At 37.3% G+C, this 14217-nt stretch overlaps 1 protein-coding gene across 1 annotated transcript; it reads right to left on the bottom strand.

Annotated features, from left to right (window-relative positions):
• Window positions 1-2856: 2856 nt before the first annotated feature.
• Window positions 2857-4938, bottom strand: LOC149840134 (EIN3-binding F-box protein 1-like). Its single transcript, XM_090004353.1, has one exon. It carries the CDS (start codon window positions 4634-4636, stop codon window positions 2921-2923), a length of 1716 nt encoding a protein of 571 aa, XP_089860479.1. The 5' UTR covers window positions 4637-4938; the 3' UTR covers window positions 2857-2920.
• Window positions 4939-14217: the final 9279 nt, after the last annotated feature.

Here is a 14217-nt window from a genome sequence, read left to right as displayed (position 1 = left end):
AGTATGGTAAAAACATATTCTTTTAACTATGGAGCCCATTTAGTTTATATTATTTTACAAATATCAGAAAGTTGTTAGAGACGAAGGCGCCACTATTTGATATTTTGGAATTTAGCCCAAAAATCTAAGGAATTATCTGTTGCCTCTCACTATAAGTTGAACGGACGTTCCTTTTAAAAGAAAAGCAAAAAAAATAGGAAACTTGCACACGGATATACACGCACGTTAATGAGCACATCTGCGTGCACACACGTACACACAAGTAGTAGAGGGATCTGTCAATGATGCCTATTGTGGGTGGACGCATATCCATGTGTGTATACACACTTTCAGCTAGTCATACACAGAAAAAGTTGCTGATCCACTTGATCAATGGAATGATAACAATTTTACTGTATAATCACAGGCTAACTCGAGAGTTCGACAGAACAATATCCAAGTAAAGCAGGTGACAAGGATGTTAGAAAGTTACACGGCAGAATAAACACGACAAAGAGAGAAGAAGAAGAAGAAGAAGAAGAAGAAGAAGAGAGAAGAAAACAAGCATACATTAAAATACAATTTACGTAGTTCGGCCAAAGGCCTACGTCTACGGGTGGCAGAGCAAAGATTTTCACTGTAAAAAAAAAAAAAAAGAGATTACAAAAATAAATGACGACTTTTTGTCGTAGAAACCCCTAAAACTGCATAGAACGCCCAAACTCACAAAATAATTAAGTTACCACGAAGTCAGTAGTGGGCTTCACCCCCGCACCCCCACGAAGTCAGTAGTGGGCTACAGTCCCAGTCCTAACAGCCTCGTCCCTCCGCTACCACCACAAACTTTAAAAAAAATCCTCAATAAGATTTTCTGCAAGTGACATGTGCCGGAGTTGTAACATGGAATTCAAGGCACATCAACGAAGGATGATGAAGAAAAAAACAAGGAGAGAAGAGGGAAGATTTCTTGAATTCTACTACCCTTCTTTCCTTGTTCACATAAAAAATTACATTTCAACACGTTCATATTGATAGGGACCCTTTTTCTCTGCTATGCTATTCTGTTTCTGCTTGGCACCCAGATGAGATCTCATCATCTGGTCTGCTGACATTTCAGCTTATTGCTTAATGAATTATCGTTCTTACAAAAAAATATTGATAGGGACCCATTTACACGCTTCTATGGTCATTATGATGATTTTTGGAATCTTTTCATCAGACCCTAACACTAATCATGATTTTGTAAAATTAATCTAAAATATGGTGCGATGCATAACTCAACGCCTCAGATACCCATCACATGCATAACCAGTAAAGTGCGATGAACAACTCAGGACACCTTAGACACCCATTACATGCATGTATGATCCCACAGGTTGTCACTGCACCTTTTTTTATAGTTGTCACATTCTCACCATATGCATCTATCACACATTCCTATTACGTGCACATTTGACCCTCACTATATACACATATAAGCACAATTATTATTCTTGTCTAAGCCAATGACTCCTTCAATTCAAGTACCTTTTTTCTTTAATTTAACTTACAAAACTTGCTTCATGTAACCAATTTTTCTACACCAATAACATTAAGTTTTGGGGGTTTATGGGTGTAATTTGCATCATTTTTCTTTATCACCCAAAATAGATCCAGGAGCCTTTCTTCTTTTTCTGAGAGAAAATGCATCTTCGTCTTTGCCACATATTTATGTCTCATTTGGTTTGCTAGTGGTTCTTAACTTATTATACGATTTTTAACTCGACAAGAGATGAAAATGTTGTCCATCTTTCTAGTGAGGCAACAAATGACAAGCTATGAGGAATTTGTATGCAGTTAAGCCTCCCTAATAGGCTCATGAAGGGAACAATCTATATCTGGGGTGGTTAAATCGGGAAACAGGATTGAATTCAGAGTGATGTGTTTGGGTAGACTGTTTGCAATTGGTCCAGATATAGAACAAAGTTAAAGTTGAGTCATCTAGAAAGGATATAGTCTTGATCACAAATTGGGCTCTTGACGGACGGAGGACCACGAATTCGATTTCAGATGACAGTGTGCATAAACTCTGGATGTTTGATCATATTCAATGTATATGGGCAAGCAAGGATCAGAACTATTGTGCCTGAAGATTGGCAAGAATGAACTTTATGGGTAATGGTAGGGTGTGGAAAGACAAGCTGCCCGATTGTTTCAGATTTACCAGATGCATCTATTTTACACATGCAACTTTTTTTTTCACTGGAACTAGTGCTTGCAAGCCTGCTAATGGAGGGATAGGGGTAATGATGTGTTTGGTGATGACATTCTGATGGTGCACTCTTACTGAGCCATCAGGACACTCTTGCCCTTCCCCTGTTCTTGTGAGACAGTTTGTCTGGTAGATTGCTTTTTGATGGTATCCAGCACGACTAAATCTTGATTTAGAAGGTGGTTTCACCGTTCTTCAATGAAAAAAAAAACTTGCGTGCCATTCAATCTCACTAATTTAAACAGTGTCCCAGTTGTATCTGTCCTGGACAAAGTACATCTGATTTAGCGCCAGAGCCGAGCTACTTGTCATCTTCTGACTTTTGTCGTCTATTTCTACTTGAAGAAATGAAGAAGCCAATTTGCTTGCTCTAGAAGGAAGTGCTCTGTACTTTTAAAGCAAGAATATTTTTTTATGTATTGCAAAAGCCAAAGGTGGGACTTGATCTTATCCCAACCTCATATTGCATTGCCAAGTGTCTACTTAGATGTCAAGATATCATTAATTTAATCAATGACCAACCAGAAGATCTTTGGTTCACTGCCATACATACCAATAAAACAAAAGATAGGAAAAGACATAACAGGGAAAAAGCTGTAAAGATTAATGGAGATATGCAAAAACTCTTTTCATGACCAGTCTATGATAAATTAAAAAGGAGTTTTCTACGAACACAATTTCTCCAACCTTCTAATAAACTAGGTCACATTCAAAATGGCTCCCCTCAAAGGAGTCCAGTGCCTCCTTGCTCAAGCCGGCGCAGTTCTTCAGGTTCAAACTGGTCAACCACACCAGCTTATCGAGATGCACCAAGTCACAATCTTTAATTCCATTTCCAGAAACATCTAGATCCCTTAGCTCTGTGCAGTAAAAAGCAATAATCTGCAAACTTAGGCTGGTTAGCCCCAAGCACTCACTCATGCCCAGTGACTTCAGTTCTGTTCCAAAAGAACGAGCAATTTCAAGAATCGATGAGTCTGTCAACCCGGTGCATCCATTCAAGCCAACCCTGTCTAGGGTTCTGGTTTTATTAGTGCAGCCCATCAGTAGGTTGACAAGTCCTTTATCTGATAAGTCTCTCAATCCAACAAGTTCAACTTCATGGATATTAGAAGACACCCTCCCAATCCATCCAAAGAAGGCATTCCCTAGACCAAGGCAGAATGCAACCCTTAAGGTTTCCAGTTGGTTGAATGAGGGTGGTGTAGAGGCTGAAGGTGCCCAATTCCTTGGTTCCACAATCCCGTTGCACTTGACCAAGTTAAGATTCTTCAAGTTTTTTGCATACTTAGCAAGGAACCCTACCAACCCACTGAAAGAAACCTTGTGGCAAGCCTCTAGGGTCAACTTCTCTAGGCCAACCACCCCTTGACCTAGCTCCATCAAACCTTCATCATTCAAAGCCCTGCACCCATTAATGGCTATGCTCTTTAGGTTGGCACACTCCTTCCCAATAGCACTAAAGCTAGACAAACCCCGCCAACTAGAATTCTCAAAGGAAACAGCCCCTTGATTGTCACCATTAATGGTGCAGGTTTGGTTGCTTGCAATATTGCTAAAAGAGTATCCTTCTAGTGAGAGGGATGCTAGTGCCTTGCAATGCCTCGCTATTGCTAACACTGCGTGCAGGTTAGACCGAAGCTGGGAAAGCTTGAGTCTCTTCAAATTGGGCAACCCTGCAAGGATTGAAAGCACACCTTCGTCCCCCACAAGGCGGCATCCCTTCACAGATATGGAATGTAGAGTTGGGGTGTGAGCCCCAAAGGCCTCGAGGCTTCTATTCCCAATGTTTTGACATGACTCTAGGCTCAATGTGGCCAGCTTCTTAAGCCCTCTAGCCACGGCCAACATGCCCTCATCTGTGATCAATGGGCACTCACACAAGTCGAGCTTCTCTAAGAGGGCACAGCCTCTTGTCACACAAACAAGGCCCTTGGTGGTGATATGGAGACAACCCCACAAGGACAGGGACTTGAGACAAGGGAAGCCTGACCCAACTATGTAAAGCCCACAGTCAGTCACCCCCTGTGGAGGTGATCTTTCCCTCTCTAAGAAATCCCCTCTGATGCTCAAATCACCAACTATCCCCCTTGACCACTTGCGAACGGCCATGGCAGCCAGCCTTGTGTCGACTGCATGCCCACCCTCCAAGCACCTTCTCATGCAGCTTAGTTGGCTCGGTGGCTCCATCTTGAAGTCTGATCTCTTCATGTGGGCTTGCAGTAGGAGCCATTTCTTGCACACCAAGGCACATAACCAGCGATCTGCAGGGTCGGGGTTGTAGCTGAATATCTCAAGCATGCACTCATCTGGCAGGCGATTAAATGGGCTCTCTCTGTTGTCCCCATCAACCTTCTCTATCATTGCATTTCTAGCCCTCCTCCTCCTAGAAACCACAGTCTCCATATGAGAGGGATAGAGAGAGGTATGGAAGGAGATCTATATGTGAAGAGCAGTGCAAAGGCAGTTTATGGGCCGGTATGAATGTGAGGGAGGGACTTTCATAATTAGAAGATAATTTGGAAGAAATCAAGAGGGAATCAGAACAGAAAAGGCTAAACGTGGGAGGTTATGAGTGCAATAGGTTCAAATTCATTCCCTTCCCATTCTCAGCACAACCTTCTCTCTCTCTCTCTCTCTCTCTCTCTCTCTCTCTCTCTCTCTCGATGTAGTCCGAATGCTGCTTGGTCGATACCATGGGCTAAACTGAGGCAAAAAATGGGGTCTTCACAAATGTGTATATATATATATATTTTCTGGTTGATTCGTGCATTGAATTTTATACAAAATCTCTTCCATTTGCTTATTTTATTGCCTTATGGTCATCCATTATGCGGCGTGTTATCGTTTTCCGTGTGCGCATGGAGCCACCGATATATCTGCATGTAGGCCATCCCTAAAGCTCTTACTGCACCACTGCCCCATGTTCGAGGCATCTGACTTGAGAAATAAGTGTGGTCTAAGCCTCTAAGGATCACGGTCTCGATCCTGTCAACTCGTCAGGCATACAAGTGGGTTCAACTACTTGACTTTAAGTAGCCTAGTTTCAGTTGCAGAGTTAAATAACAATAACTGGTTTTCACTCCTATGACTCGGGTAGAGTTAGCCAGTTGATTTCAAATCAAGGCTATATCTTCTTTCTTTAGAAGATTTTCAAGGCACAGATTCTGTTACGGTGAGAGCCATGACTTGATCTAATTGAGCGGTTATGGTGTCGGATCAACATCTGCTGAAGCTATAGGGTAGCAACTGCAAGCCGAGACGCCCAATTAGATGTGGTTCGGAGCAGAAAGCAACCAAGTTGAGTGGAGTCACTGAGTCTGTAGCCTTCTGCATCTCTGCTTTAGCTACCATTATCAATGTTTTTGGATCATATCCTCTTGCTGAACATGAGCAGACCAACTTGATCAAGTGGGTTCATTATTTATATGGGGATGTCTCAAAAGCACCAATAGAAATGTCATTTCCTTCTGCCCTTCTTTTTTGCAGATTGCAACTTGGGCGATTCCTTGTCTGAGAATTATGAAAAAAGAAAGTACATAATAAATCCATGGAGAAGGCTGAAAAAAAAAATGGGATAAAAGGGAAGGCATGGGAATCTTTAGAAACAAGAAAGAAAGTTGAAAACCATAAGAAGTTCAGTCTCTTTTAATGAGCTTTAATTCTGCCTCTTACTGCTGGATTATGCAAGTTGCCACCCTTCTCTTCTCTTCTCTCATGTCATAGGTATATGTTTTTGTAATTGCGCGCTATCTTTTCCATAAACAATTAAATAATAACGCTTTTGCTGCCTATCTGGCCCTTGAGGGTGCTTTTGACATCCGGATCATTTTTTTTTTTTTGACTGAAGACATCCGGTTCATTCAAAAGCCAAGATATTCTCTGTCATCACTCTTTGACTCAATTGAAATTTGATGCTTGAATTCATGAACACATCAGTAAATTACAAAAATCTGCTCAGAGTTTTACTATTTTACAACTCGAGTACTTTCTAATCAACAATCCCTAAAAATTCATGAGAAACAACAATACAAAAACGATCTCAACTTCTTTTGCTCTTTCACCACCCTCCCCCACATGCAATTTGGTCCATATAAGTGCCAGCCCTGCATTTAATCATAGTTTTGCAACTTGGGAGACAGGGAAGCTGTATTCGAGCTCTGGCTGAAATAAACTCTATCTGATCGTTACCCCATGACATGAACGCAGTGTTCAGTTTGATCTTTATAATGGTTGGGCCTTTGTCCACATCTGCTGAATAAAATGATCTATCCTTCCAAATTGAGCACAGTTTTATTTGGCATAAAAAATTGATGGTCTTCTAGGGAAGTAAACCTACTACAGTACTCTTCTTGTCCTGGTATGCTTTAAGTTAGTGGTCCGTTTGTTCTGACTAAGTTGTCAGTTCCTTGTTTGTTTCGTCTTTGTTTTTGTTTTTTTTTTTTTTTCAAACCGTTGCCTATCCCAATTGATCACTTGACTAGGTTATGCGAAAACGACCAACTTCACTGTTGATTTTTCTTTTTGAAAGAAACAACTTCACTGTTGATTTTTTTTGAAAGAAACAACTTCACTGTTGATTGATGACAGAAGATTAATGCACCACACAAACCTCAAGGATAATTTAATTGAAGATACTTTTATTGCTATTTTATGTGAAAAATTGGTTGTTTTTGGAACCAACGAATGTTGGGGGCCGGGAGACTGCGATGGATGGCCAGGAATAAATCTTGCAAAAAACAAGAATCTGGTATTTTGGAGAACAGTTGAGATCAAAGGCACATGATCTTGGAATTGTTTATTTTAATGTCCTAATAAAAGTAGAATAAAAAAATCGGTTTAGTTTTATAGATGACGACCCATATACTAAATGTGAAAAATAATTAGCAAATCAAACTACATATAGGAATAACAAGCTCTTAGCCTTTTTTTGAGAGAATAAGCTCTTAGTCTTAGGATAATATATAATTTCGATATAAAATGTAGGTTTGGAAAACATGAGATTCCATAACTTGATCATTATAATGTGTAGATTAACAAATACTTTCAACGAATGGTTTACGGCATTATTTTCTAAACCAACATGTTGGCAGCGAGCGTAAGGAAAACCAAAGGAATTGAATGTTATGGAAAACAAAAATATGAGAAATTAGACCGAAAGCCTCAAATGGACTATAGCAACCAGCATTTTCCAAGCTTCTAAAGCTGCCTCTTTCTTTCTTGGGGTTCTTCAAAAATGAGTAAGTGTGTAGCAACAGGGGCTCCGCTTGTTTGGTAGTTGCAGCTAGTGCACGTCACCTTGTAATGGGATGTTCCAGGTTCAAAACCCAATGTTATGGTTGTATAACTGGTATGGGTCTGCCTAACCCTAACTTGCCTTTAAAAAAAAAAGTTAGTGTGCCATTAACATATAATGACACTGGTAGGGCGACTTGTGAACTTAATCCAGCAGTTGAGGGGACATCATGAGTTTGAAACCTACGAGAAGCTGTTTCTTGCTGCAAGGTCGAAGCCAAAGCTTAAGCTAAGTAAAAGCCCCTAAGAGGTTTGGTGCAGTAGAAGGGGCCTTGGCCATTAGACGGGTGGTCGGGGTTCCATTCCTATGTGCATCGGCACTGTGCATTAATGAGGGCAAGAGATAAGCCCTTGCTCAGCTGAAGCTTGGTGACTCCTTGGGGGTGAGGGGTGCATCACGGGCTTACACCGTCGAGACAGCGACAGTAAGAGTGTCCTGCTTAGCCAGCATGACTAGGTTTCTGATTTCAAGGGTGTTTTTCTTATCCTTCATGGAAAAAAAGGTCGAAGCTAAGTATATCTCCTGGTGGGTAAGGAAGACCAAAGGGGTTTTACAAAGTGGACTGCTAATGTGCGACTGGTGAGAAGGTTTTTTTTTTCCTGGCCTAGCAAAAAAAAGAAAAAGAAAAAATGATGATATTAGAGAAAGATAACCAGTTTTTGCCATATCAATCTTCTAAATATATGAGACACAAAACCAAATCCTTCTCAAGGAATAGTTGAGCATCTAAAAGATGTTTTTTCATACTGCATGTTTTTATATAATAAACATGACATAAGGTGTCAATTGATCATGGCTGGCTATATATGTAATTAATGATTGACAGTTTTAGTAACGCATAACCGCGTGGGTTATTGTTTGAAGAATCAATTAAAAATCAGAAGATCGAAAGGTAAAGATAGAAAAATAATATGTACAATTAGTAGAAAAGCTAAAAAAGGACTGATTTGTCAAGTTTATTATAATTGCTTCTTTAAGATCTAAAATGTTTCAATGTGAAAAATTTTAAAAATATTATTTTACTGGGTATGAACAGGGTTTGGTTTATGTAATTGTTATTAGATTCAAGACATGAATCCGTATCCAATACCCGCATTACTTAGTTGGATCCGGGTTTAGACCCCACCTACTTTATTGGGGGTCCCAACACATGTAGACATCTCAATTTTGACAGACTTATTTTATATACATGAGATCTCATGTTTTTACTTATTTTAAAATAAAGTTAAAATCTATTTCATTTTTTGCCTTCAAAATGACTCTTTCAATGTTTTTTACCAAAAGAAGAATTAGACTAAAAGATCTTAGGTTTCAAACAAGTCAAAATAAGTTAATCTGATTCTTAGCATATTCCATGCAATGTGGTCAGCAATTGCCCTAATCTATCATGTGTCTTTAATACTTCACTAATGACACATGAATTGTCGTCAGTCAAATCCATGATGTATCATTTAATACTTTCTTAACGACGCATGAATTATCGCTAAAAGATATCATGTGTCGTTGGAGACTCTTTTAATTAAAAAAACATGCACCATTTTGAAATAAACCACCAATTTTTTTATCCCTATCTTACAAAACTATGATATAGGATCTAGCTCAATCTTAAACCCTTAAATCGTATCTAGTCTAATGAATCCTTATATTTAGGATAAAAAACCCCTAAGCTAATCAGAAAAACCTTTTCAAACTTTGGTCAATAGGATCCTGTCAACTCATCCTTTAACGGATCCAAATCTACGAATCCCAAATTTGTAAGAATTGTGCTAGAATTTTTCTAGAAAAAACTATAAATGGGGTTCTCCCCTCTCCATTTCAGCATCTCGAGTTTGAGATCTAGCCACGCCGATATTTTGCCAAAATCTTTACACAACTAGACCTTAGCTCTCTAGCCTAGTTAAGCCCACTTAACCTAATCTAAGACCTAAATTTCATATCTCACCTACCTTCAAAGCCCACGCCTAGCTGAAGTGTTGTCCGAGTTCCACACCGTAGTCATCACAATATAAAAAATGATTACTTAAGCTTGATGTGAGATTTGATTTTATTTTTTTATGTTTATTTTATTTATTTCATCCATGATTTTAAAACCCAATGACTCATCACTCAACTCGTCCTTGAGTGAATCGGGATTCGGGTGGATCAATTCAGTGACTCAATTAAGCCATGTTAACTTTATATTTTATATAAAATATATAAATACATGTGTATACGATTTATATGTTATAGTATTTTATCAATATACTATATATAATATGAAAAGAAGAGAAAAGTTGCACAACTTGAAGACTCCACAACTCTCAAGTTCGAATCCAGTTTTTGATCCAAATTAAAAACTTCTTTTTAGAAAGCACGCTTTTTGTTCTTTTCAAAATTTAAGATCCACAACCCGTTGACACCCCTAATTGTGAATCTATGACGTTACTAAAAGCGTGTGATTTTTTTATATCAGTCTAGCCAAACTTATCTAAAAACGATCTTTTTGATAACTATCACAAAATCTTATGCCATGTGTTCTCAAGACTCTAGTCAAATTTTGAGATGGTTGGGAAATGTAAAACTACCTATAACACCATTCAAATCGGTCGATTATCAATGAACAGGCTACTGGCTAGGCTTCTGTCTATGCCCAGCTTGTCTGTTAAAAGAACAATAATACTGAATTTTCAATCACTAACTGCATTATTTAGAAAAAAAGGAACATAAATAAATTTCAAACTATTATGCTCTCAGCTTTCACTAGATTATTGCCCACTGTTTCTCCAACAAAACCATTCAAAATATTGCTCAGAAAATTATTATTTTAGCGAGAGCAATCACATTCATCTGCATTCGACCATGCAACTAACTACTTGTCCTTCTTTATTGAGTTCGACATTTATTTACCAGTAAACCAAACATGATCTTTCCATTTAGAAATCATATGCATTCTTGAATAACAATGCTAAAAATAATATTAATAATTGGTATTGGCAAATTTGGATATACATGCATTTGATGAATAGTTTCGCCAGCCCAAAACTGTGGATGGAAATGTGGAACCGCCTTGTTGGGGGATATTGAACGGCCCATGGTTTAGCAAATGTGGGCCTAAGCTGGCCCCAGAGTTACTGAAATAGTCCAACCTAACACGACCAATTTCCAGTTAAAGTTGGAGCGCACGTGTTTAATTATTCTGCCCCTTCATCCAAATCTCTCTCTCTCTCTCTCTCTCTCTCTCTCTCTCTCTCTCTCTATATATATATATATATATATATATATATATATATATATATATATATATATATATATATATATATATATATATTAATTAGCTCTTCCTAACAACAGGAGGGTGTGGATAACTTTCAAATTTTTTGATTTTTTTTTTTTGGAATTTAACCTTTCAAATGTGATTTACATGGTTTGTTTTGTAAGAATAGGTTTTTAAAACATGATTATAGCATGCGACCATTTTTTTAAGGATTTAAAATTCAATGGCTACAATTTTTTTATAATTTTTACAAATTTTAAAGCTCACAAAATCATACTTATTGGTGAAAAAGCATGATTGAACAATTGATTTCAACCAAATGGATGAGCACATCCGTAGGGTCAGGTTCATTAAACATGACTTGGAATACTTGAAATCATTGTTGTCCACACACTACAAGAAAAATGCGTATTAGAGATGGCCGCTTTCCGTCGCTAATTCATCGCAAATCCATCACTAACGTATTTAGCGATGAAAAGCGTTTGTCGCATAATCTTGATCGCTAAATTACAATATAATTTATCTGTCACCAATCTGTCGCTAATTAACGATGAATTAGCGACAGATTATGCCTATCGCGAATTCGTCGCTAAATAAGAACGAATTTGGTTTTGCGATGAATTTTATTTCGTCGCTACAATTTAACGATGGATATGTATCTGTCGCTAATGTTCGTCGCCAATTTAATGATGGATTAAATTTCATCACAAAAATCGACTGATTTGAATTGGCATCGAATATTAACATTAGATACATATCCGTCATAAAAATTTTAATTTTTTTTTAAAAAAGAGCCCTGATGCGTGTGCCTCATACGCCTTGAGGCGCACGCCTCGAGGCAAGGTGCACCTTAAGCCGAGGCATACACGCCTTGAAATTTTTAATCAAATGAGGGTTAAAGTCCTCATTTGAATTAGGGTTTTTTTATGCAGTTTTAACTAAGTTGCTAGTAAAAAAGTGGGACCCACGTCGGGGGGAGCCATGGACTTCCCTTCTGTAAGGAAAAAAACTTTGAATGAGGCTATGAAATTGGAATTGTTTTCATTGAGATTAGTATAATATTCCTACCCATTTGTTATCACTACATAGATGCTTTGGCACATATTAGTTAATAAGAAATTGAGATAGAGAAAATATCTTGTTAAGCAATTCAATAAGCTCCAGAGGAAATCAAAATGAAAGGCATCTTGAGCCAAAAAATACTTTAGATGTTTGAGTTGGCCAAACAAAAGACTAGAAAGTTTTGATGTTCAAGAATAACAAGTTCAAATAGGTTTTCAAACAAAAAAAGTAGTATACAAATAAGAGCTTGTGTTGGAACCGTAAACCATAAAAGCATTATGAATCACATGATTACATGAGAAATAATAATTGCAAAGAACAATAAGAAAGAAAAAGGAAGAGTAAGAAAGCTAAGGTAAAATAATTATTTGATCAGTTAAGGACTTCTCTGTTACTTGAAAAGCCCACTGATTTTTTCTAGGATGAAAAAGAATTAAATAAACTTCCCAAGGATTTGCACAAGAGTACAAAATCTCCCTTTCACTAAGCGGATAAATACAAGAGGCAAATACCCTTAACCAATAATATTAATACCATCTTTGACCAAGGCTCAGTGCAACAGTGAAGTGCTCAGCTTGTCAACATGGAAACATGGGGCTTGAGTCCTGAGAGCAGCCCTCCAGCCCAGAATACAGGTTTCCTTGGTATGGCCTTTTATTTAACCAATGGCACATGTCAAAATCACCATGGTTAATGTGCTTTTGTAAGGATCAAATGCTTTTGGAAAGTGTTGTCACTAGTAATGTTGCATATGCATGTGTCATGGTGCTACTCTCGCTCTCTCGCTCTCTCTCTATATATATGTATATATATATATATATATATATATATATATATATATATATATATATATATATATATATATATATAGTTTTTACTGGATAGTTTTTATCATGTTATGGCAAATAGTGATAACAAAAACCATAAATGCAAGAGAAAAATGACATAATCCAGTTATATGCTTAATCACACTAGGAAGGGGGTGCAACCTCACTCTGATCTTCAATATTTATTGATTTTGTTAAACTGCAAAGCTAAATGCATTTTGAAAGTGAACAGCCAAGTGACATTAGCATCATGCCAACAAAAAAACATCCAAAGGCAGAAGCTGTAGTGAAGACCAAATTGATGCTCAGAAATTACAACCATACTACACTAAAAATTTCAGGCATCAATTGAATCTTCAGATACACACCTGAGAGTAGTTTTGTAAAGACTGGTCCCATTAGAGTTTGTGACTTGACTGTAAATTACGATGTTATGACCATCCTGAATTGCTTCACTTATCCATTTAAAATTTTAAATAGAACATGTCATTTGAAAGTCCTGATATCATTAGCTTCGGGTACAACAATGATGTGCTTAAGCCAAGCCAAACCATAGAATGTTAGAAAAAGCACATTAAGATACAAGTTTAGAAGTCTTCAAAGATATATCTCCTATTTCAGCATCATAAAATATTAAAATGATCATAATTACCATATCTTAAGATTAGTTAGATTAGTTGCAGAAAAAATACTCTAAGCTCTATTTAATAGTAAGAGTTCCAAGTAAATTTAAGATAGTGATTTAGTTTTTGTTTTTGGCAACAATCTTAAGCCAGGATACCAAGTTTCTTCTTTAGCAATATGTTTGCTCACTTAAGCCATGACCTATTGATTCCTTACCAGTAGGCACCTCCTGATGCAATGATCAAGTATCTTAATGTCATCATGAAATGAAATATCAAACTAATAGAAAATCAATTCTTGGACTTGTCTAATCAAGGGTTTCTGGTTCGAATCCCATGGGAGTTATCCCACAGTTTACCTATCAAAGAAAGGAAAACAAATTCTTCACACAGAAAAGTCTAAATCTAATACTTGCAACATATTTAGTCATGTTTCATAGTCCAGAAACGTGTGTACAAAATAAAGTAATAAATACATTATATGTATATCTGTTTTAAGATACGAAAACAGAAAATTCAAAAAATTACAGTTATGCTAAATATAATTATCATAGTCCATGACCGACTCCACATTCATATAGAAATCTCAACTGAATATAAGTTATTAGCATGGAAGTTCAGATTCAACCAAATCTCAATTAAATATAAGTTATTAACTAAATTTAAATTCAACAACCAAAAATTCAGCAACCAAAAATAACACAACAATGGATGCTCAAGCTGCAGCCCATGTATTCATAAAACCTACATAACTTTGGAGCATTACAACGAAAAATGTAAAAATATTACTAACCTGCAACACTGTTTGCACCACATTAGAAGAAGTACATGTGCAGTGAAGGTATGTGCATGTGTTGAGGGAGTGGTGCGGGAGTGCATGGTGGAGAGAGAGAGAGAGAAATTAGAACATTTTCATTGTTTTCCTG

This window comes from Nuphar pumila, chromosome 4 (assembly GCF_984573655.1).
Source record: "Nuphar pumila chromosome 4, dmNupPumi1.hap1.1, whole genome shotgun sequence".
NCBI classification, from domain to species: Eukaryota; Viridiplantae; Streptophyta; class Magnoliopsida; order Nymphaeales; family Nymphaeaceae; genus Nuphar; species Nuphar pumila.
Note: the sequence above shows the minus strand (reverse complement) of the source record. Positions and strands in the feature narration are given on the sequence as shown.

Excerpts from the sequence above, each read along its gene's own strand:
- LOC149840134 (XM_090004353.1), bottom strand. The coding sequence starts at position 4,636 with ATGGAGACTGTGGTTTCTAGGAGGAGGAGGGCTAGAAATGCAATGATA.